The sequence below is a fragment of the Balaenoptera borealis genome, assembly GCF_965194805.1.
Source record: "Balaenoptera borealis genome assembly, chromosome: 21".
Classification (NCBI taxonomy): domain Eukaryota; kingdom Metazoa; phylum Chordata; class Mammalia; order Artiodactyla; family Balaenopteridae; genus Balaenoptera; species Balaenoptera borealis.
The window spans coordinates 6,043,754-6,069,506 of NC_138880.1; the positions used below are offsets into that span (position 1 = coordinate 6,043,754).

Consider the following 25,753-nt stretch of genomic DNA (forward strand, 5'->3'; position numbering starts at 1 on the left):
ATACACATATAAGTGTATGTATGTATGTATAACTGAATCACTTTGATGTACACCTGAAGCTAACATATTGTAAATTAACTACACTTCAATAAAAAAATGGTTAAAAAAAAGAACTGTGCAAAAAAAAGTATATTATATATAGTTTTTAAGTAGGGTTTTACCTATGTTAGGTTAACATTCTGTTCATATCTTCTGTAGATTCTGAATGCTAGATTTATCAGTTACTGACAGAAATGTATATGCTTAAAAATCTTTTAGTATGATTATGCATTTATTTTTATTATTATTTCAGTTTTGGCTTTTTATAGTTTGACGCTATGTTATTAAATGAATACAAACTTGGAATATTTATATCTTCCTGGTGACTTGAAACGCATGTATCATTATGAAATGTCCCTCTTTATCTCTAGTAATGCTTTATCTCTAGTAATGCTATCTCTAGTAATGCTTTATCTCTAGTAATGCAAGAAGCATTACTAGAATCATCCTTTTGGTTTGTGTTGGTGGGTGTGGTATATCTTTTTCTAGCTCTTCAATCTTTTTGTGCCCTTAAATTTTAGATGTTTCTTTTTAGCAGAATATCAGAATTTAAAGGAAATCCACACTCACAATCTTTGTCTCTTAATTGATGACCTAAATTTATATATTGGAAAATAATTTTACCTAAAATATGGGATAAAAGTTTGGAAGCAGGGTGTAAAATAATAATCCCAAGTATTGATCTGAAAAGAGTAGTTAATATAGTGAAAGTGGCAAATATGGGGAGACTTTTCTTCTGAACGTCACTTTATTCATACTGATATAAACTGTATATAGCCTGTGAAAAATATTCAGAAAGTTCTATTAAGTATAAAAAGTTAAGAAATCATTAGAAAGTTTTATCAACTCCTAGGTAACCACTTTATATTTTCCCCCCTAGACTCAATGCTACTACCAAGGATATATTGAAGGATATCTGAATTCTGTTGTCACACTTAGTACCTGCTCTGGACTGAGGTTATGTATTTTTTTGTCGTTGATATGCAAACACCATGGTTATGATATTTGTCTGCAGAGAATTTGTTAGTTTATACTAAGTGTGGAAATGGTAGAGGATTCCCATATGGAGATTATTCAATGAATAATAATAATAATAATAATAATAATAATAATAATCTCTTCCTCTGAATATGTTTCTTCTCTGATTTCTCTTTACTTTCCCCACTGACCAGAGACATGTCTAACTTCCTCGAAGTTTTAGATTTTCTGGTGTCCTTGCTCTGTATCTTGTTTCTTCTTTAGTGCAGAAATGACAGTTGACCGTGTTTGACTATAGCAAGTTGGAAGAGCTAAGTTTCGGGTTGCTTATTTTTTCAGCAAAGAGAGTATTTTTGATACCTACCATGTACCAGCTACTGGCCTGGTGTTTGGAGATGTAAAAATAAATAAACAAAGCATGTTCTTTCACAAAGGGAAATCATCTTCAGAGAGAGGAAGCACTTCTGTATAAACAAATAAGTATTATTATAGTACTCATTTTTCTAGTAATATCACTATCTTAATCTCTCTAAGAACTGTAGGGTTTCCATTCTAGTGCTTGGAGAGTTTTCCATTCTGTCAGGATATTCTTCACCTTCATTTTATAGTGTAGGATCCTTGTTTCTACAAACGAATTTTACTCAGTGCTTTTTACATGGAATTCTGAAATTTGGTTTTTAGAGAGTAGTCACTTGAACTGTTACCTGTATTCAAGGAAGAATACTTATAAAAGTTGTTTACTCTTTAAAGTTTAGCTTTTAATTTCTTATTCAGACTAGGTACATAAACAAAATTCATAAATGCCTTCTTCTAATTACTGCTGAATTTTATTTTTATGAATAAAATTACTGATTATGTATCCTTTTTTATGCAAGCAATGTAATCATTGCAGTGCAAAACAGAAAGAAATTTATACAGATTTCTATTTGCTATTGCTTTCATTAAATTACTGACTTGGGGGACAGGGGAATGACTTGATCACAGTAATACTGTATACTTTCATACCTAGCAACTGATTACATAATTTGTGCTGCGTTTATAACTATAAAGAAAATTAAATGGAAAGTTAGTTTTTTGGATTGGGGAAGACCTTTTTTTATCTCTTCAGAGTCATCTCCAAAACATAAAGAGTTTGGGTCAAAATACTGAGCTCAAAAACATTCTGTATCTTTCTTCTCCCACTCCTCCTCCCCCTCCTTCTCCTCCTTCTCCCCCTCTTTCCTTCCTCCTCCTCCTTTTTTTAGGAATTCTGTCGGAGTTTTATAATATAGAATTTATTAAAAACACTTGAATTTTTATCCTTAATTTTACAGAGGAATATTGCAGTTTGAAAATGTTTCTTATGGAATTGAGCCTATGGAATCTGCAGTTGAATTTAAGCATCTTCTTTATAAATTAGGAAACGAAAACAATGAATTTGCAGTTCTTACTGAAAATAACCAAGACACAGAACAAAACCCAATGGACTATAATATTTTTATAAGTGAAAAAGTGAGTTATGTATGCTTTATTACTCTTTCAAGGCACTTATTGCTTTTATTTATTTACTTATTTATTTAATTTCTTTTTTTAACATCTTTATTGGAGTATAATTGCTTTACAATGGTGTGTTAGTTTCTGCTTTAAAACAAAGTGGATCAGCTATACATATACATATATCCCCATATATATCTCCTCCCTCTTGCGTCTCCCTCCCACACTCCATATCCCACCCCTCTAGTTGGTTACAAAGCACCGAGCTGATCTCCCTGTGCTATGTGGCTGCTTCCCACTAGCTATCTATTTTACATTTGGCAGTGTATATATGTCCATGCCACTCCCTCACTTTGTCCCAGCTTACCCTTTCCCCTCCCCATGTCCTCAAGTCCATTCTCTATGTCTGCGTCTTTATTCCTGTCCTGCCCTTAGGTTCTTCAGAACCTTTTTTTTTTTTTTTTAGATTCCATGTATATGTGTTAGCATACGGTATTTGTTTTTCTCTTTCTGACTTACTTCACTCTGTATGACAGACTCTTAAGTCCATCCACCTCACTACAAATAACTCAAATTCATTTCTTTTTATGGCTGAGTAATATTCCATTGTATATATGTGCCACATCTTCTTTAACCAGTCATCTGTTGATGGACAGTTAGGTTGCCTCCATGTCCTGGCTATTGTAAATAGAGCTGCAATGAACATTGTCGTACATGACTCTTTTTGAATGATAGTTTTCTCAGGTTATATGCCCAGTAGTGGGATTGCTGGGTTGTATGGTAGTTTTTTTTTAGTTTTTTAAGGAACCTCCATACTGTTCTCCATAGTGTCTGTATCAATTTACATTCCCACCAACAGTGCAAGAGGGGTCCCTTTTCTCCACACCCTCTCCAGCATTTATTGTTTGTAGATTTTTTTTTTGAAATTCACGTTCTTTTATTTATTTATTTATTTATTTATTTATGACTGTGTTCTTCGTTTCTGTGCGAGGGCTTTCTCTAGTTGCGGCAAGTGGGGACCACTCTTCATCGCAGTGCGCGGGCCTCTCACCATCGCGGCCTCTCTTGTTGCGGAGCACAGGCTCCAGACACGCAGGCTCAGTAATTGTGGCTTACGGGCCCAGTTGCTCCGTGGCATGTGGGATCTTCCCAGACCAGGGCTCGAACCCGTGTCCCCTGCACTGGCAGGCAGATTCTCAACCACTGCGCCACCAGGGAAGCCCTTCAGATTTTTTGATGATGGCCATTCTGACTGGTGTGAGGTGATATACCTCATTGTAGTTTTGATTTGCGTTTCTCTAATGATTAGTGATGTTGAGCATCCTTTCATGTGTTTTTTGGCAATCTGTATATCTTCTTTGGAGAAATGTCTATTTAGGTCTTTTGCCCATTTTTGATTGGGTTGTTTGCTTTTTTGATATTGAGCTGCATGAGCAGCTGGTAAATTTTGGAGATTAATCCTTTGTCAGTTGCTTCATTTGCAAATATTTTCTCCCATTCTGAGGGTTGTCTTTTCATCTTGTTTATGGTTTCCTTTTCTGTGCAAAAGCTTTTAAGTTTCATTAGGTCCCATTTGTTTATTTTTGTTTTTATTTCCATTCCTCTAGGAGGTGGGTCAAAAATGATCTTGCTGTGATTTATGTCATAGAGTGTTCTGCCTATGTTTTCCTCTAAGAGTTTTAGAGTGTCTGGCCTTGCGTTAAGGTCTTTAATCCATTTTGAATTTATTTTTGTGTATGGTGTTAGGGAGTGTCCTAATGTCATTCTTTAACCTGTAGCTGTCCATTTTCCCCAGCACCACTTATTGAAGGGGCTGTCTTTTCTCCATTATATATTCTTGCCTCCTTTATCAAAAATAAGGTGACCATATGTGCGTGAGTTTATCTCTGGGCTTTCTATCCTGTTTCATTGATCTATATTTCTGTTTTTGTGCCAGTACCATACTGTCTTGATTACTATAGCTTTGTAGTATAGTCTAAAGTCAGGGAGCATGATTCCTCCAACTCCGTTTTTCTTTCTCAAGATTGCTTTGGCTATTCGGGGTCTTTTGTGTTTCCATACAAATTGTGAAATATTTAGTTCTAGTTCTATGAAAAATGCCATTGGTGGTTTGATAGGGATTGCATTGAATCTGTAGATTGCTTTGGGTAGTAGAGTCATTTTCACAATGTTGATTCTTCCAATCCAAGAACATGGTATATCTCTCCATCTGTTTGTATCATCTTTAATTTCTTTCATCAGTGTCTTACAGTTTTCTGCATACAGGTACAGGTCTTTTGTCTCCTAAGGTAGGTTTTTTTTTTTTTTTTCTAAGGTAGGTTTATTCCTAGGTATTTTATTCTTTTTGTTGCAATGCTAAATGGCAATGTTTTCTTAATTTCTCTTTCAGATTTTTCATCACCAGTGTATAGGAATCCAAGAGAATTCTGTGCATTAATTTTGTATCCTGCTACATTACCAAATTCATTGATCAGCTCTAGTAGTTTTCTGGTAGCATCTTTAGGATTCTCTATGTATAGTATCATGTCATCTGCAAACAGTGACACATTTACTTCTTCTTTTTCAATTTGGATTCCTTTTATTTCGTTTTCTTCTCTGACTGCTGTGGCTAAAACTTCCAAAACTGTGTTGAATAATAGTGGTGAGAGTGGGCAACCTTGTCTTGTTCCTGATCTTAGAGGAAATGGTTTCAGTTTTTCACCATTGAGAACGATGTTGGCTGTGGGTTTGTCATATATGGCCTTTATTATGTTGAGGTAAGTTCCCTGTATGCCTACTTTCTGGAGGGTTTTTATCATAAATGGGTGTTGAATTTTATTGAAAGCTTTTTCTGCATCTATTGAGATGATCATATGGGTTTTCTCCTTCAATTTGTTAATATGGTTTATCACATTGATTGATTTGCGTATATTGAAGTATTCTTGCATTCCTGGGATAAACCCCACTTGATCATGGTGTAGGATCGTTTTAATGTTCTGTTGGATCCTGTTTGCTAGTGGTTTGTTGAGGATTTTTGCGTCTATGTTCCTCAGTGATATTGACCTGTAGTTTTCTTTCTTTGTGACCTCTTTGTCTGGGTTTGGTATCAGGGTGATGGTGGCCTCGTAGAATGAGTTTGGGGAGTGTTCCTCCCTCTGCTCTATTTTGGAAGAGTTTGAGAAGGATAGGTGTTAGCTTTTCTCTAAATGTTATCAAACACAGAATTCGCCTGTGAAGCTATCTAGTCCTGGGCTTTGTTTGTTGGAAGATTTTTAATCACAGTGTCAATTTCAGTGCTTATGATTGGTCTGTTTATATTTTCTATTTCTTCCTGGTTCAGTCTCGGAAGGTTGTGCTTTTTAGGTATTTGTCCGTTTCTTCCAGGTTGTCCATTTTATTGGCATATAGTTGCTTGTAGTAATCTCTCATGATCCTTTGTACTTCTGCAGTGTTAGTTTTACTTCTCCTTTTTCATTTCTAGTTCTATTGATTTGAGTCTTTCCCTTTTTTTCTTGATGAGTCTGGCTAATGGTTTATCAATTTTGTTTATCTTCTCAAAGAACCAGCTTTTAGTTTTATTGATCTTTGCTATTGTTTCCTTCATTTCTTTTTCATTTATTTCTGATCTGATCTTTATGATTTCTTTCTTTCTGCTAACTTTGGGTTTTATTGGTTCTTCTTTCTCTAATTGCTTTAGGTGTAAGGTTAAGTTGTTTATTTGAGATGTTTCTTGTTTCTTGAGGTAGGATTGTATTGCTGTAAACTTCTATCTTAGAACTGCTTTTGCTGCATCCCATAGGTTTTGGGTCGTCGTGTTTTCATTGTCATGTTTTTAGGTATGTTTTGATTTCCTCTTTGATTTCTTCAGTGATCTCTTGGTTATTTAGTAGTGTATTGTTTAGCCTCCATCTGTTTGTATTTTTTACAGATTTTTCCCTGTAATTGATATCTTGTCTTATAGCGTTGTGGTTGGAAAAGATAGTTGATACGATTTCAATTTTCTTAAATTTCCCAAGGCTTGATTTGTGACCCAAGGTATGATCTATCCTGGAAAATGTTCCATGAGCACTTGAGAAGAAAGTGTATTCTGTTGTTTTTGGATAGAATGTCCTATAAATATCAATTAAGTCCATCTTGTTTAATGTATCATTTAAAGCTTGTGTTTCCTTATTTGTTTTCATTTTGGATGATCTGTCCATTGGTGAAAGTGGGGTGTTAAAGTCCCCTATGATGATTGTGTTACTGTCGATTTCCCCTTTTATGGCTGTTAGCATTTGCCTTTTGTATTGAGGTGCTCCTGTGCTTGGTGCATAAATATTTACAATTGTTATATCTTCTTCTTGGATTGATCCCTTGATCATTATGTAGTGTCCTTCTTTGTCTCTTGTAATAGTCTTTATTTTAAAGTCTATTTTGTCTGGTATGAGAATTGCTACTCCAGCTTCCTTTTGATTTCCATTTGCATGGAATATCTTTTTCCATCCCCTCACTTTCTGTCTGTATGTGTCTCTAGGTCTGAAGTGGGTCTCTTGTAGACAGCATATGTACAGGTCTTGTTTTTGTATCCATTCAGCCAGTCTGTGTCTTTTGGTTGGAGCATTTAATCCATTTACATTTAAGGTAGTTATCGATATGTATGTTTCTATTACCATTTTCTTAATTGCTTTGGGTTTGTTATTGCAGGTCTTTTCCTTCTCTTGTGTTTCCTGCCTAGAGAAGTTCCTTTAGCATTTGTTGTGAAGCTGGTTTGGTGGTGCTGAATTCTCTTAGCTTTTGTTTGTCTGTAAAGGTTTTAATTTGTCCATCGAATCTGAATGAGATCCTTGCTGAGTAGAGTAATCTTGGTTGTAGGTTTTTCCCTTTCATCACTTTAAATATGTCCTGCTACTCTGTTCTGGCTTGCAGTGTTTCTGCTGAAAGATCAGCTGTTAACCTTATGGGGATTCCCTTGTTTGTTATTTGTTGTTTTTCCCTTGCTGCTTTTAATATTTTTTCTTTGTATTTAATTTTTGGTAGTGTGATTAATATGTGTCTTGGCATGTTTCTCTTTGGATTTATCCTGTATGGGACCCTCTGCGCTTCTTGGACTTGATTGACTATTTCCTTTCCCATGTGAGGGAAGTTTTCCACTATAATCTCTTCAATATTTTCTCAGACCCTTTCTTTTTCTCTTTTTCTTCTGGGACCCCTACAATTTGAATGTTGGTGTGTTTAATGTTGTCCGAGAGGTCTCTGAGACTGTCCTCAATTCTTTTCATTCTTTTTTCTTTATTCTGCTCTGTGGTAATTATTTCCACTATTTTATCTTCCAGGTCAGTTATCCGTTCTTCTGCCTCAGTTACTCTGCTATTGATTCCTTCTAGACAATTTTTAATTTCATTTATTGCGTTGTTCATCGTTGTTTTTTTGCTCTTTAGTTCTTCCATGTCCTTTTTAAACGTTTCTTGTATTTTCTGCATTCTATTTTCAAGATTTTGGATCATCTTTCCTATCATTACTCTGAATTCTTTTTCAGGTATACTGCCTATTTCCTCTTCATTTGTTTGGTCTGGTGGGTTTTTACCTTGCTCCTTCATCTGCTGTGTGTTTCTCTGCCTTCTCATTTTGCTTAACTTACTGTGTTTGGGGTCTCCTTTTCTCAGACTGCAGGTTGTAGTTCCTGTTGTTTTTGGTGTCTGCCCCCAGTGGTTAAGGTTGGTTCAGTGGGTTGTGTATGCTTCCTGGTGGAGGGGACTAGTGCCTGTATTCTGATGGATGAGGCTGGATCTTGTCTTTCTGGTGGGCAGGTCTGTGTCTGGTGGTGTGTTTTGGGGTGTCTGTGACCTTATTATGATTTTAGGCCGCCTCTCTGCTAATGGATGGGGTTGTGTTCCTGTCTTGCTAGTTGTTTGGCATAGGGAGTCCAGCACTGTAGCTTGCTGGTCATTGAGTGGAGCTGGGTTTTAGTGTTGAGATGGAGATCTCTGGGGGAGCTTTCGCTGTTTGATATTACATGGAGCCGGGAGGTCTCTGGTGGACCAGTGTCCTGAACTCGGCTCTCCCACCTCAGAGGCACAGGCCTGCCACCTGGCCGGAGCACCAAGACCCTGTCAGTCACATGGCTCAGAAGCAAAGGGAGGAAAAAAAGAAAGAAAGAAAGAAAGAAATAATAAAATAAAGTTTTAAAAATAAAAAATAGAAAATAATTTTTAAAAATAAAAAAATTAAAAAGTAATAAAAAAAGAAAAATAGAAAGAAAGAAAGAAGAGAACAAGCAAGCCAAAAAACAAATCCACCAAGGATAACAAGCACTAAAAACTATACTTAAAAAAAACAAAAGAAAAGAAAAAAATGGACAGACAGAACCCTAGGACAAATGGTAAAAGCAAAGCTATACAGAGAAAATCACACAAAGAAGCATACACATACGCACTCACAAAAAGAGAGAAAGGAAAAAATATATATAAGTTGCTCCCAAAGTCCACCGCCTCAATTTTGGGATGATTTGTTTTCTATTTAGGTATTCCACAGTTGCAGGGTACATCAGGTTGATTGTGGAGCTTTAATCCGCTGCTTCTGAGGCTGCTGGGAGAGATTTCCCTTTCTCTTCTTTGTTCGCACAGCTCCTGGGGTTCAGCTTTGGATTTGGCCCAGCCTCTGTGTGTAGGTTACCTGAGGGTGTCTGTTCTTTGCTCAGATAGGACGGGGTTAAAGTAGCAGCTGATTAGGAAGCTCTGGCTCACTCGGCGGCGGGGGAGGGAGGGGTACAGAATGCAGGGCGAGCCTGCGGCAGCAGAGGCCAACATGACGTTGCACCAGCCTGAGGTGTGCTGTGTGTTCTCCCAGGGAGGTTGTCCCTGGATCACGGGACCCTGGCAGTGGCGTGCTGCACAGGCTCCCAGGAGGGGAGGTGTGGATAGTGACCTGTGCTTGCACACAGGATTTTTGGTGGCTGCCGTAGCAGCCTTAGCCTTTCATTCCCGTTTCTGGTGTCCGCACTGCTAGCCGCGGCTCATGCCCATCTCTGGAACTTGTTTAGGTGTTGCTCTGAATCCTCTCTCCTCACACACCCCAAAACAGTTGTCTCTTGCCTCTTGGACAGGTCCAGACTTTTTCTTGGACTCCCTCCCATCTAGCTGTGGCGCACTAGCCCCCTTCAGGCTGTGTTCACGCAGCCAACCCCAGTCCTCTCCCTGGGATCTGAACTCTGAAGCTGGAGCCTCAGCTCCCAGCCCCCACCCACCCCAGTGGGTGAGAAGAGAAGCCTCCTGGGCTGGTGAGTGCTGGTCGGCACTGATCCTCTGTGCGGGAATCTCTCCGCTTTGCCCTCTGCACCCCTGTTGCTGCGCTCTCCTCTGTGGCTCCGAAGCTTCCCCCCTGCCACCCCTCGTGTCCACCAGTGAAGGGGCTTCCTAGTGTGTGGAAACTTTTCCTCCTTCATAGCTCCCTCCCAGTGGTGCAGCTCCTGTCCCTATTCTTTTGTCTCTGTTTTTTCTTTTTTCCTTTGCCCTACCCAGGTACGTGGGGAGTTTCTTGCCTTTTGAGATGTCTGAGGTCATCTGCCAGCATTCAGGAGGTGTTCTGGAGGAGCTGTTCCACATGTACATGTATTTCTGATGTATTTGTGGGGAGGAAGGTGATCTCCACGTCTTACTCTTCCACCATCTTGAAGGTCTCCTAATTAACTTTTGACATTTAAATTATAATGTGTTTTGGTGTGGGTCTCTTTGCGTTCTTATTTGAAAGATTCTGGGCTTCTTGGGGCTGAATGTCTGTTTCCGTACACATTAGGGAAGTTTTCAGCCATTGTGTTTTCAAACAAAATTTCTGCCCCATTCTCTTCTCCTTCTGGGACTTCTGTACATGCAAATGTTTGTTAGTTTGTTGTTGTTCCATACCCCTTATGCTATCTTTCCTATTTTAAATTCTTTTTTTTCTTTTTGTTTCTCTGATTGCGTGAGTTCCACCACATTGTCTTTGAGTTGACTGATTTTTTTTTCTTCTGCTTCATCTACTCCAACATTGAACCTCTCTAGTGTATTTTTCAGTTGTTATTATATTGTTCAGTTTTCTGACTTCTCTTTGGTACTTTCTTATATTTTTTCTCTCTGTGTTGACCTTCTCCTCACTGTGTCCATTCACTCTTTTCCCCAGTTCAGTGAGCATCTTTTTGACCAATACTTTAAACTCTTCATCAGGTAAATTACATGTCTCCATTTCATTAAGTTTTTTTAATGAGGTTTTATCTTTTTCTTCCAGTTGGAACATATTCCTCTGTTTCTTCATTTTGCTTGACTTTCTGTGTTGGTTTTTATATGGTAGATGGAACAACCACCTCTCCTAGTCTTGGAGTGTCCTTGTGTAGGAGGTGAAACCCTCCCCCCAGCTCTTTGTCATCTCTCAAAGATGACAAAGCTTTGTGCTTATCCAAGTAGCATATTATATTTTTAATAGCTCCCAGTAGTTGAGAATGTGGCAAGACCTGCCAGTGTCCTGAAGGGGAGGTTCTTACCACTTAGATTCTGGCTGTTTGGAAACCACATCCTCAGGCAGCAGCTTTTAAAAGTAGGCAAATATATATAGTCCTGTGGGATTGCAAGTGTATGCCCTGCTCTCCAGAGTATCCAGCAGTGTCCCCTCCATAGCAGTCACAAAAACTGGGGCTCCAGATGAGTGTGTAAGCTCTTTTCTGGGAGCTGTTGGAGAGCTGAAGCAAGGCAGAGGGAGTGTACCAAGATGGTGTCCATAGACTACATTCCTTGAGGGAAGCTCTGTAGTTCACTGGATGTGTGCTAAACCTGAAGCCTTCCACTGAGGTTGAAGCTCCAGAACAAGCAAAGTGACCTCCCTCACAGAAAGACTGTGGAATACCTCAGTCTGTTTTCTCCACAGTGCTGTGCAACTGGCAGCTTGCCAAGAACCATCTCTTCAATTGCTACAGTCCTGTGGGTCTCAGAAATGCAAGCCCCCTTGCCACCAGAGCCAGGCAATCAAGGAGCATTCCCTAGGTGGTAGCTGCAAAAACTGGGGCACTAGTTTTAAAAACTAGGGCATCAATTGCATGTAAAATTCCCTTGCAGGAAAAACTGGATCTCTGGAGGGTAGCAGAGGGAATTCTTGAAGATAGCACTCACCCTCTGAGGTGTCTGGAAAGCATGACACTTAGCCCATAGATGTGTGTTTAATTAGAAGTCTGCCTCTCAGGCTGCAGCCATGATGATTAGCTAATAGGCCTCTGTAACAGAAAGAGTGAGGTCTTGGATCTTTTGCCTCTTGCTGTGCTGGGGCCTGGTAGTTGTTTAAGAAATCTTTCTCTGTTAGCTACAGTTCTATGGGACCCACAAGTATAAGCCCCACTGGCTGCCAGAGCCAGGTGATGTAGAGGTATTCCTGGGTAGCAGCCACAAAAATTGGGGTGCCTAACAGGGGTATGAGTTCCTTTATGATTATTACAGTCCCATGGGATTAGGAATGCAAGCTCCTTTGGCTTCCAGAGTCAGGCAGTCAAGTAATGTCCCCAGGGAGTCAGCTGCAAAGATCGGTGCACCAGATGCATGTAAAAGCTCTCTTCTGGGAGATACAGTGCTCTGGAGCATGGAAAAGGGAAAGCACGAAGATGGCACCTGCAAGTCTTCATCACTGGATGTGTGTGCTAATTAGATGCCTGCCTCTCAGGCTGGCACCTTAATATAAGCAAGGGAATTTCCTTTACTTTAAGTCTGGGCATGACTAGCTCCCTCTGAGCTGGGCCCTACAGAAGATAAGTCCAAGTGCCTGGGCCCTTTTTGACCGGGTTCCCAGACTGACACAATCTTGTGAGTCTGGGGACTCAAGCCCCATTGGTTTTCAAAGTTCATTGTTTTGGGGCTTGTCTCTCAGGTGCAGGTCCTAAAAGTTGTGGTGCCCAATGTGAGGTTCAAACCCTTCACTCCTCAGACAGAAGCTCCAGGTTTAGAATTTTCTCCAGGTTGTGGGTCATAGCACTGAGGGTGGCATTTACGGTAAGAGTGTGTCTTAGTACATCCTACCCAATTCACCGTGCTTTTCTTCTCATTTGCCTGATGTATAGTTACCACTCAGCCAGACTTTAGGTTTTTTAAAAGAGGAAATTGTTCTGTATGTAGCTGTAGACTCAGTAGGTCTTTGGGAGGAGTTGATTTCAGGATCTTCATATTTTGCCATCTTGAACTGGAACTCACATTAAATTTTTCCAAGAAAACATGAAATAATAACTCTCACCAGAAAGGTAAATATATAGCAAAGGGAGTGGATTAATCAGTTACAAAGGTACTATGAAGGTTAAAAGACAAAAGTAGTAAAAATAGTAATAACTATGATTACAATAATTAGTTAAGGGATACACAAGATAAAAAGATAAAATATGATATAAAAAACATAAAATGTGGCAGGGAGTAAAAATGTTGAGCTTTTTCAACAAACTTAAGTTGTTATCAACTTACAATAGACTTATATATAAGTTGTTATTTGTAAGCTTCATGGCTTACAAATAGCAAAAACCTATAGTAAATATACAAACAATAAAAAGAAAGTAATATAAGTATATTACTAAAGAAAGTCATCAAACCACAAAGGAAGAGAGCAAGAGAAGAAGAAACAAACAGCCAGTAAACAATAAAATGGCAATAATTACTTTTAAATTTTATTTGAGTTCTCTCATTTCTCTACCTATCAGTAATTACTTTAAATGTAAATTGACTGAGTTCTCCAATCAAAAGACATAGAGTGGCTACATGGATTAAAAAAACAAGACCCATCTATATGCTACCTACAAGAGACTTTTGATATAAGGACACACAGAGACTGAGAATGAAGTGATGGAAAAAGATTTCCATGCTAATGGAAACCAAAAGAAAGCTGGAGTAGCTATAATTATATCAGACAAAATAGGTGTAAAAAAAAAAGATTGTAATAAGAGACAAGAATGGGTGTTACATAATGATATAGGGGTCAATTTAACAAGAAGATATAACATTTGTAAGTATTTATGTACCCAACATAGGATAACCTAAATATATAAAGCAAATATTAACTGACCTAAAGGGAGAAATAGACAGCAATATAATAATAGTAGGGAATTTTAATATCCCACTTACATCAATGGATAGATCATCCAGACAGAAAATCAATAACGAAACATCGGCCTTAAATGACACATTGGAATGATGGACTTAACAGATATATACAGAATACTCCATGTAAAAGCAACAGAATACACATTCTTCTGAAGTTCACATGGAACATTTTCCAGGAGAGATCATGTTAGGCCACAAAACAATCTTAATAAATTTAAGAGGATTGATGACATATGAAGCATCTTTATTGACCACAATGGTATGAAACTGGAAATTATTTACATGAAGAAATCTGGATAATTCACAATTATGTGGAGTTTAAACAGTATGCTACTGAACAACAAATGGGCCAAAGAAAAATCAAAGGAGAAATTTTAAAAAATACCTTGAGACAAAAGAAAATGGAAATAGCATATACCAAAAATTTGTGGGATGCAGCAAAAGCAGTTCTACAAGGGAAGTTCTTAGCGATAAATGGCCTACCTCAAGAAACAAGAAAAGTCACTAATAACCTAACTTTATACCTCAAGGAACTAGAAAAAGAACAAATGAAACACAGGATTAGTAGAAGGGAGGACATAACAAATGTAGGGCAGAAGTAAATGAAACAGATTCCAAAAGGACAATAGAGAAGATCAGTGAAGCTGAGAGCTGGTTCTTTGAAAAGATAAAATTGACAAACCTTTAGCTAGACTCACCAAGAGAAAAAGAGAAATCATAAAATAAAAAATGAAAGAGATGTTACAACTGATCCCACAGAAATATAGACTACTGGGAAGAATTATATGTCAACAAATTAGGCAACCTGGGGAGGGAAAAATTGGGAGTTTGGGATTAACATATATACACAACAATATATAAAATAGATAACCAACAAGAACCTACTATATAGCACAGGGAACTATACTCAATATTTTGTAATAACCTATAAGGGAAAAGAATCTGAAAAAGAATACATATATATTATATGTTATATATATTAAATATATATATATATATATACATATATATATATATGAATCACTTTGCTGTACACCTAAAAGTAACACAACATTGTCAATCAACTATACTTCAATTTTAAAAAATTAGGCAACCCAGAAGAAATGGATAAATTTCTAGAAACACCTAACCTACCAAGACTGAATTATGGTGAAATAGATAATCTGAATAGACCAATTATTGGTAAGGGGGTTTAATCAGTAGTCAAAAATATGCTAACAAACAAAAGTCCAAGACCACACTTATACAATTCACTGGTGAATTGTACCAAACATTTAAAGAATAATTAATACCAATCCTCAAACTCCTTTTCCAAAGAATAGATGAAGGGGGAACACTTCCAAATTCATTTTACAATGCCAGCATACCCTGATACCAAACCCCAGACAAGGATACCACAAAAAAAAAAAAGAAAGAAAAGAAAATTACTGGCCAGTATCCCTGATGAACATAGATGTAAAGATCTTTAAAAAGATAATAGCAAATCAAATTCAACATTAAAACATTAAAAGAAAAGAAAACATTGAAAGAATCATACACCATGCTGAAGTGGGGTTTATTGCAAGGATGAAAAAATGGTTCAACATCAGCAAATCAATTAATGTGATACCCCACATTAACAAAATGAAGGATAAAAATCATGATCATCTAAATAGATGCAGAAAAAGCGTTTGAAAAAATTCAGCATCCATGTATAATAAAAACTCTCAACAAAGTGGATATAGAGGGAACATACTTCAACATAATAAAGACCATATATGACATGCCCACAGCTAACATTATACTCAATGGTGAAAAGCTGAAAGCATTTCCTCTAAGATCAGGAACATGTCAAGGATGCCCACTTTCGCCACTCTTATTCAACATAGAATTGGAAGTTCTCACCACAGTAATTGGGTAAGAAAATGAAATGGCATGCATTCAAATTGGAAAGGAAGAAGTAAAACTGTCACTATTTGCAGATGACATGATGTTATATATAGAACACCCTAACTACTCCATAAAAAACTGTTAGAACTAATAAACAAATTCAGTAAATTTTCAGGATACAAAACTAATGTATGGAAATCTGTTGTGTTTATATACACCAATAAAAAACTGTCAGAAATAGAAATAAACAATGCGATTTATAATGCATCAAAAAGGATATAATACCAAGGAATAAATTTAACCAAGGAGGTAAAAGAACTATATATTGAAAATTACAAGATATTGATGAAAGAAATTGAAGAAGACCCAAATAAATGGAAAGCTATTCCATGCTCACGGATTGGGAGAATCAGGATTGTTAAAATTTCTGTACTACCCTAAGCAGTCTACATATTCATTGCAATCCCCATCAAAATTCCCATGCTATTTTTCAAAGAAATAGGAAGATAATCCTTAAATTTGTATGGAAACACAAACATCAAATAGCCAGAACAATCTTGAGAAAGAAAACAAAGCTGGAGGCTTCAGACTCTCTGATTTCAAACTATATTACAAAGCTTTATTAATTAAAATAGTATTATATTGGCATGAAAAGAGACACATAGATCAGTGGAACAGAATAGAGAACACAGAAATAAACCTAAACGTATATGGTCAATTAATTTATGATAAAGGAACCAAGAATATACTGTGGGGAAAGGACAGACTTTTCAATAAATGGTATTAGGAAAACTGGACAGCGACATGCAGAAGAATAAATGGATCACTATTTTACACCATACACAAAATTTAACTCAAAATTAATTAAAGACTTGAATGTAAGACCTGAAATCATAAATCTTCCTAGTAGAAAACAAATACACTAACTTGAAACATATATGCACCTCTGTGTTCATTGAAGCATTATTTGCAATAGCAAAAATATGGAAACAATCTAAGTATCTATTGATGGATGAACGGATAAGTAAATTGTTATATGTATATATAATGGTATATTATTCAGCCTTAAAAAGAAGAAAATCCTGCCATTTGTGGCAGTATGGATGAACCTTGAGGATGTTGTTAGTAAAATAAGCCAGACAGAGAAAGACAAATACTGCAACATCTCACTACTGGAATCTACAGTAGTCCAACTCATAGACACAGAAAGTACAGTGGTGTTTGCCAGGGGCTGCAGACAAAGAGAAATGGGGAAATGTTGGTCAAAGCATATAAAGTTTGAGCTATGCAAGATGAATAAGTTCTGGAGATTTAATAAACATCAGTGTAACTGTAGTTAGCAATATTGTAAACTTTAAATTTTCAAAGAGGGTTGATTTTATGTGTTCTCACTACACACACACACACACACACACACACACATACACAAGAAAAAAGAAGATAGTAACTATGTGAGAGTGGATATGTTAATTAGCTTGATTGTGGCAGTTATTTCACATTGTATATGTATATCAAAACATCAAGTCTTATAGCTTAAGTATATATATATATATTTCAACTATGACTCAGTAAAGGTGGAAAAATATTTTAAAAGTTCAGAATAAACAATTTGTGAAAGTTTTTAAGTTTTTAAATGCTGCTATTCTTTTTTTCTAGCCAGAATCAGCTGTTTCAGATTTAATTCCTCTTTATGTAGAAATGCATGTCGTGGTGGACAAAGTTTTGGTATGTATTTTGCTTCTTCTTTGCTTTTGAATTTTGATATGAATGTATGATTATCCCTAACTAGAAAGGAACTTAAAGATTCCAGTCTTCTTACTTCCATGTCGCTCCCAGAGAACAGTGGAGACATCTTCTATTTGAAGAATCAAATATTCAAAATTATATTAGTTCTATCAGAAATGTTTTATTTGAAATCTTTACATAACCTGCATAACAAAATGGTTTTTTTTTTTTTTTTTTTTTGCTGGTACTTCACATCTTTAGGGCCCCTCTCAATCCACAAAAATTTTTAATGGTGATTTTTTTAAGTGAAATTCTTTAAGCTTTAATTCTTATTTTAGGGTACTTGAAGAGCAGCATGTAGTCTAGAGAATCTTTTGCCCTGTAAGATATTTATTGGCACAGCAACGATGATAGTATAACTATTTATGAGAACTGCTTACATTAAAATGTCAAGATTTTTTTTTAGTGGTTTTTTTTTTTAATTTTTATTTTATTTATTTATGGCTGTGTTGGGTCTTCGTTTCTGTGCGAGGGCTCTCTCCAGTTGTGGCAAGCGGGGGCCACTCTTCATCGCGGTGCGCGGGCCTCTCACTATCGCGGCCTCTCTTGTTGCGGAGCACAGGCTCCAGACACGCAGGCTCAGTAGCTGTGGCTCACGGGCCCAGTTGCTCCGCGGCACGCGGGATCCTCCCAGACCAGGGCTCGAACCCGTGTCCCCTGCATCGGCAGGCAGATTCTCAACCACTGCGCCACCAGGGAAGCCCTTTAGTGGTTTTTAATGGTTCAACTGTTTGAGTCTGTTGACTCAAGTCTGATTGAGTCTAGTCTAAAGGCACCTCTAGATTTCCTTATTCTCATAAACAATTTGAGGATCTCTGAACTTCAGACCCTTGAGGTGATAACTCAGTTTGTACTCAATCGGGTGTGGTTTTATTTCTCCTGTATTTCAAAGATTTCAGAAAACAGGGATAAAATATACTTTCCAGGTTTTGTTTTGAAGATAAGTATTTGATTGTCACATCTATGGAATACTACAGAGAATGTGAATTTCCATTTCTATTCATAGGATTGTAGAGCTTGTCAGGAAGCCAGAGTTGAGGGTCAGAGACAGGAGAGGTTTGGAGAAGGATATTAAAATATTTGACTTATTAGAGTATTAGGGAAAAGGCAAGGGAACATTTAAGAGAAAGTTGAGATATTTCTAGTAAAGATGACTAAATTTCCAGGGAATATTTTGGTTTATGAAAATTATTTTGTTTCAGGATTATGTTACAAATTTTGAGAGTTGTTTTAAAAGCTTCTTGTCTAAATTGCCAGGTTTGTCAGCCATATAATGCTCATTAAACATCTCTTTTTTATGTTCTTACAAATATTTATGTTTATGTATTCTTTAATAAAACAAACATTGAGCCAGTATGACATCTGTGTTACTAGATATTGGGCATATAAAGAAGAATAGTGATGTCTTCAATCACTTCACAAATTTTAAATCCACAGTTGTAGCCTAGTGAATTCACTGCCAGATTGAGGGAAGTTTATGGTACTATAAAAACACAGTGCATTAATGGAGAAAGACATGGAGACACACAGCTGTAACCTGAGGTATTGTAAGAGCATGTAAGTAGGTGTTTTAAAATGTAGGTTTTATTATTATTCAGGTATGCTGATGCCAACAGATCAGGAGATGATTACTATTGGAAGGTTAGTTTGTTATTCGCAGTTGCCAGGAGGAAAGGGCATACCACATCATGCCACATGGAGAAGCACCAGAGTAGGTCAGGAGACAGAGGGAGCAATAGGAAAACATGGCAGGAGCCTTTATTGTGATTTCTGTGGGAAGGAATAGCGAAACAAGGTAAACAGGTTTAGCATTGGCTAACTTGAAAAATTGCAGTGGGTTCTGGAGAATAGAGGTTGTTTCACATTTTTTGCTACCTTTCCCTTGGATGATTAGGGCAGGGGAATTGGAGTGTGAGAACCTGGTAAAGGAGATGGTTGGAGGCTGTGTTCTGGTTTGGTTGGTTTGGGCAATGGGGGGAGGATGGGGCCAGGGAAGACTCAGTGCGAAACCTTTCTTTGCAAGGGTGCATAAATATGAGAGATTGTTCTTTTCAGGTAATTGCAAGAAGTTTAGTATGATTAATACACAGGGTTGAAGAAGGGAAAGGGAAAGAGATGAATTGAAGAATTGACATGATATTTGGATTTTATCCTAACGGTAATAGAGAGTCAATGAAAGATTTTAAGCAGGATAATGATGTGTTCATATTTACATTTAGAATCATTTCTGCAATAGCGTAGGGACAGGAATGGTGGTGTAAAAATTGGAGTAAGATAAAGCGTTTAAGAGACTATTCCAGTAATCAAGGTGAAGTTTTACAAATTAATAGTGTTAGGAATAGACAGGAAAGGACAATTTTAAAAGTTACTAATGAGAGTGAATTAGAAGAACTTGTAAATTGATTTGATTTATTCATTCATTTAATAAATATATTAAGCATCACCTAGATGCCAGTTACTGTTCTATTTATTGAGGATGGAGCAGTGAACAAAACAGAAAAAGTTTTGCTGTCACGGAACATATAGTATAATAAATGTGGGAGGTCATAAATGATAAGAGCATTCACTAAAGAAGTGGAAATCTAAGTGGGAGCATATTTTTGAGGGAGGATAATGAGCGTAGTTTTGGGTATGTTGAACTTGAGGGTCCTGTGTAATATCCAAGGGATAATGTACCTTAGAGAGTTTTTTTATAGATAAGGAATTTAACATTGACACATTCTTCAGAGCTTATTCAGATTTCAGCAGTTATATACACACTCATTTGTGTGTGTATGTGTGTGTGGTTTTATGTGGAAGTATCACATATGTAGCCGTTCATAACTACCACCACCATGACCAATACACTGAACAGTACCATCACAAGACTCTCTGTGTTATCCCTTTGGAGTCACACACATCTCTCCCCACTTCCTTACTTCTTGACCTCTGGTAATCACTCATCTATTCTCCATCTGTGATTTCAGGAATATTGCATAAATGTTAACATATAGTATGTATCCTTTTGAGATTTGTTTATACTTAGCATAATTTTCATGAGGTTTACCCAGGCTGTTCCATATATCAACAGTTCAGTTACTTTTTATTACTGAATCATATTCTGTGTTATAAATGTACCACAGTTTGTTTAACCTGTTAACCATTGAAGGACATAGGAGTTGTTTCCACTCACGTATGGGTTTTTGTGAGCATCAGTTTTTACTTCTTTGGGATAAATGCCCAGGAGTGCAATTTCTAGGTCCATTATTTGTTTTGAAAGAAGTTGCCAAACTATCTTTCAGAGTGGCTATACAATTTTACATAGTAGCATGTGTGGGTGATCCAATTTATATTCCTATTTTAATTGTTACTGTCTTATTTTGAAGTGTTCTAACCCCAAAGCAGCCTCAACCTGAGAGAGTAGATCTCAAACATATTACATAACAAATGATATTTAAATTTTAAATTAATTCTGTTTTTCAGTATGATAACCTGGGCTCTGATAGCATGATGGTAACAAATAAAGTCATCGAAATTATTGGCCTTGTAAATTCAGTAAGTATTTTCCTTTTCATACTAGTTAGGAAAATTCGTACTAGTTTTGAAATTATAATTTGCATTAACTTGACATAGCAATTTCTTTTCTTAAAAAATTTATTTATTTTATTTATTTATTTTTGGCTGCATTGGGTCTTTTTTTGCTGTGCGTGGGCTTTCTCTAGTTGTGGTGAGCGGGGGCTACTCTTCGTTGCGGTGCACGGGCTTCGCATTGCGGTGGCTTCTCTTGTGGCGGAGCACGGGCTCTAGGCGCACAGGCTTCAGTAGTTGTGGCACATGGACTGAGTTGCTCCATGGCTGACGTGGCATTTCTGTATAAAGTTATCCATATACATTGAGGGTGGATTTGTTAAAACATTCAATTAATTTCTTGGTTATTATAAAATAACATAAAAATTAATTTTTTCATGTATTTATCTCTTCTGTTTTTAGATGTTTACCCCATTTAAAATTGCTATTGTGCTGTCATCTTTGGAATTGTGGTCAGATAAAAATAAGATCTCTACTGTTGGTGAGGCAGATGAATTATTGCATAGATTTTTAGAATGGAAAAAGTCTTATCTTACCCTAAGGCCTCATGATATTGCATATCTATTCATGTAAGTATAATGTTTCAGTCTTCTTAGAAATCAAAGATTTGTGATATTGATGTAACTTAAATTAGGGAATTGTTGTTCATTTCTGACTATTCATACTTTGATTATCATGCACTCATTCAGACCTCATGCTCTCTTTCTGGTTGTCAGACAGTAAAAGAAGATTGCTAAAATTTACTTCTGTGCTTATCAACACTTACTATTGAGGAGATTGATATTTCAGGAGGTTAAACCAACTAAGGACTCTTGATTGGTGTGTCTAGGTTTTGAACCCACAGTTTGTAACTCCAGAGCCCATAATCTTAATCACTACATAAAGAGATGGGATTTATCTTGTGAAGTTTATATCTTTGTTATGAGTTTTGATCAAAGCCTTGGTAAAGTAGGTTAAAATATTTTATCCTACTGAATTTTCTGCATTATTTTTAAATGTTAGTTTTCTAACAATCAATTATAACTGTATACTTATAATTTTATTCATATAAAATTTACCAGCAATTATGATCAGCATGTCGTTCAATAAATCTGCATATACATATTTTTAAGTTGGCATGATAATATCAATATTTCCTTTTGAGTGTGTAAGATTAATCTTTTCCCCACATCTCTGCCAATAATGCACTGTGTTTCTTTTCATTTTTTGCCAGTCTGATGAATATAAATTGATGTTAACGTTTTTTAATTTGCTTTCTCCAAAGACTAGTAGATTTGAGCATCTTTTCATATGTTTGTTGATCATTTGGATCTGTCCTTCTGGAATTGCCTTTTCATGTTATTTGACAACTTTGTTGTAATTTGTAAGAGCTTATTGAATGTTTAGATATTAATTCTTTGTTTATGTATATAAAAAATACGTTTTTCCATGTCTATAATTTTACTATAGATACTAAATTTTTTTTTGCTCCATAAAATCTTTTATGTTTATAGGGCCAAATTTGTTAATCTTTTCTTTTCTTATTTCTGGATTTCCTGTTTTTTTCATTTGTTTGGTTTTGTTTTTTGGATTTCCTGTTTGATGAAGATCTCTCCTAGCCCTAATTTTTAGTCTGCAGATTTTTTTTAAAGAATAAATATTATTACTTTTTATAAATAAATTTGTGATACATCTTAGTCTAATTTTTACATAACACAACAGAGAAGTAAAATTTAATTTTCTTCCAGTTAGATAGCCAGTTTTGCCATGAATTTACCACTTTTGGCAAACATTTGTTAAGTCCCACAAACAACCTCTTGAAATGTTTAAAGAGGTAAATCTATATATCAATTTGATATTTGTAGACTTTTTGATGCTAGTCATTCTGACAGGTGTGAAGTGATATCTCATGGTGGTTTTGATTTGCACTTCCTTGATGATTAGTGATATTGAGCATCTTTTCATGTATCTCTTGGCTATCTATATGTCTTCTTTGGAAAACTATCTTTTCAGGTCTTCTGCCCATTTTTATTTTTATTTTTTAAAAATTTTAATTTCTTTTTTAAGAATTAATTTATTTATATTTTATGTTTGGCTGTGTTGGGTCTTCGTTGCTGCACGTGAGCTTTCTGTAGTTGCGGTGAGTGGGGGCTACTCTTTGTTGTGGTGCACGGGCTTCTCATTGTGGTGGCTTCTCGTTGCGGAGCATGGGCTCTAGGCACGCAGGCTTCAGTAGTTGTGGCACGCAGGCTCAGTAGTTGTGGTGCACCGGCTTAGTTGCTCCGCGGCATGTAGGATCTTCCTGGACCAGGCTCAAAACCGTGTCCTCTGCATTGGCAGGTGGATTCTTAACCACTGTGCCACCAGGGAAGTCCCTCTTCTACCCATTTTTAAATCAGGATATTTGATTTTTTAGTGTTGAGTTGTATGAGTTCTTTGTATATTTTGGAAATTAATCCCTTATCAGATATATCATTTGCAAATATCTTCTCCCACCCAATAGGTTGCCTTTTCATTTTGTTGATATTTTCCTTCATTGTGCAAAGCATTTTTGTTTGATGTGGTCCCATTTGTTTATTTTTGCTTTTGCTTTCCTTGCCTGAAAAGACAGATATAAAAAATACTGCCAAGACTGATATCAAGAGCATATTTCCTATGTTTTCTTCTAGGATTTTTTAAGGTTTCAGGACTTACATTTAATTCCTTAATCCATTTTGAGGTTTATTTGAATATGGTGTGAGAAAGTGGTCCAGTTTCAGTCTTTTGCATGTGGCTGTCCAGTTGTCCCACCACCACTTATTGAAGAGGCTGTCAGTTCCCCATCGTATGTTCATACCTCCTTTGTCATAGATTATCAACCATATAAACTTGTATTTATTTCTGGGTTCTCTATTCTGTTCCATGGATATACGTGTCTGGTTTTTTTTTGCCAGTACCATACTATTTTGATTAATATAGCTTTGTAGTATAGTTTGAAATCAGAGAATGAGTTGTCTCCAGCTTTGTTCTTTTTCTCAAAATTGCTTAAGCTATTGGGGTCTTTTGAGGATCCATCCAAATTACAGTATTCTTTGTTCAAATTTTGTGAAAAGTGCCATTGGTATTTTGATAAAGCATTGTAGAATCTGTAGATTGTATGAGATTTTAACATAATAATTCTTCCAGTACATGAACATATATGTCTTTCCATCTGTTTATATTCTCTTCAATTTCTTTCATCAGTGTTTTATTAGTTTTCTGAGTACAGGTCTTTTACACGTTGCTTAGATTTATTCCTGGGTCTTTTAATTTTTTGATGTGATTGTAAATGAGATCGTTTCTTAACGTCTCTTTCTGATAGACTTTATTAGTGTATAGAAACACAACTGATTTCTTTACATTAATTTTGTATCCTGCAACTTTACTAAATTCATTGATGAGTTCTAATAGTTTTTTTGTGGTATCTTTAGGATTTTCTATATATACTATCATGTCATCTGCAAACAGTGACAGTTTTACTTCATCTTTTCCAATTTGGATTCCTTTTATTTCTTTTTCTAGTTTGATTGCTGTGGCTAGGACTACCAATACTGTGTTGAATAAAAGTGGTGAGAGTGGGCATCCTTGACATGTTCCTAGTCTTAGAGGTAATGCTGCCAGCTTTTCACTCTTGGGTATGATGTTATTTGTGGGTTTGTCATATATGGCCTTAATTATGTTCAGGTATGTTCTTTTTTACCCACTTTGTTGAGAGTTTTTATCGTAAAATGATGTTAAATTTTGTCAAAAACTTTTTCTCCATTGATTCAAATAACTGTATTACTTTTACTCTTCAATTTGTTAATGTTTATCACATTGATTGATTCATGGATATTGAACTATCCTTGTCTCCTGAGATAATCCCACTTGATCATGGTGTATGATTCTTTTAATGTATTGTTGGATTTGGTTTGCTAATGTTTTGTTCAGGATTTTTGCATCTGCACTCATCAGTGATATTGGCCTATAATTTTCTTTTTTTGTGATATCTTTGTCTGGTTTTGGTATCAGGGTGATGATGACCTCATCATAGGATGAGTTCATAGAACTCATCATGGAATGAGTTTGGAAGTGTTCCTTCCTCTGCAGTTTTTTGGAATAGTTCTAGAAGGATAGCTGTTCACTCGTCTCTAAATGTTTGGTAGGATTCACCTGTGAAACCTTCTGGTCCCGGACTTTTGTTTGTTGGGAGTTTTTAAATTACTGTTTCAATTTCAGCACTTTTAATCGGTCTTTTTATTTTTTCCTGGTTCAGTCTTGGGAGATTGTACATTTCTAGGAGTTTGTCCATTTCTACTAGGTTATCTAGTTTATTGGCATATAGTTGTTCATAGTAGTCTCTTATCCTTTGTACTTCTGTGGTGTCTATTGTAACATCTCCCTTTTCATGTCTGATTTTATTGATTGGGGCCCTTTTTATCTTGATGAGTCTGGCTAAAGGTTTATCAATTTTGTTTATCTTTTTAAAGAACAAGTTCTTAGTTTCATTGATCTTTCCTATTTTTTTCTTCATCTCTATTTCATTGATTTCCTCTCTGTTCTTTATTATTACCTTCCTTCTACTAACTTTCTCATTCCTTTGGTGTAAGGTTATGTTGTTTATTTGAGATTTTTCTTGTTTCCTGAGATAGGCCTGTATAACTATAAACTTCCCTCTTAGAACTGCTTTTGCTGTGACCCAAAGATTTTGAAATGTTGTATTTTTATTTTCATTTGTTTCAAAGTATTTTGTGATTTCCTCTTTAATTTCTTCAACAACCGATTGCTTGTTTAGTAGCATGTTGTTTAGACTCCACGTGTTTCTGTTTTCTGCAGCTGTTTTCTTTTGGTTAATTTCTAGTCTCATACTGTTGTGGCTGGAAGAGTTGCTTGCTATGATTTCATTCTTAAATTTACTGAAACTTGTTTTGTGCCTACCAGGTGATGTGTCCTGGAGAATGTTCCATGTGCTCTTTAAAAGAATGTGTATTCTACTGTTTATGGATGGAATATAT

The 25,753-nt window shown here is 36.3% G+C and overlaps 1 protein-coding gene across 1 annotated transcript in view; it reads left to right on the forward strand.

Moving 5' to 3' along the window:
- ADAM32 (ADAM metallopeptidase domain 32) overlaps positions 1–25,753 on the forward strand; it is a 203,511-nt gene that overhangs the window by 36,127 nt on the left and 141,631 nt on the right. Inside the window, exons 5-9 of the mRNA XM_082374769.1 lie at positions 920–996; positions 2,331–2,508; positions 17,067–17,135; positions 20,658–20,729; positions 21,165–21,331. Coding sequence (XP_082230895.1) covers positions 920–996; positions 2,331–2,508; positions 17,067–17,135; positions 20,658–20,729; positions 21,165–21,331 — 563 coding nt within the window. The remainder of the gene's footprint in view (positions 1–919; positions 997–2,330; positions 2,509–17,066; positions 17,136–20,657; positions 20,730–21,164; positions 21,332–25,753) is intronic.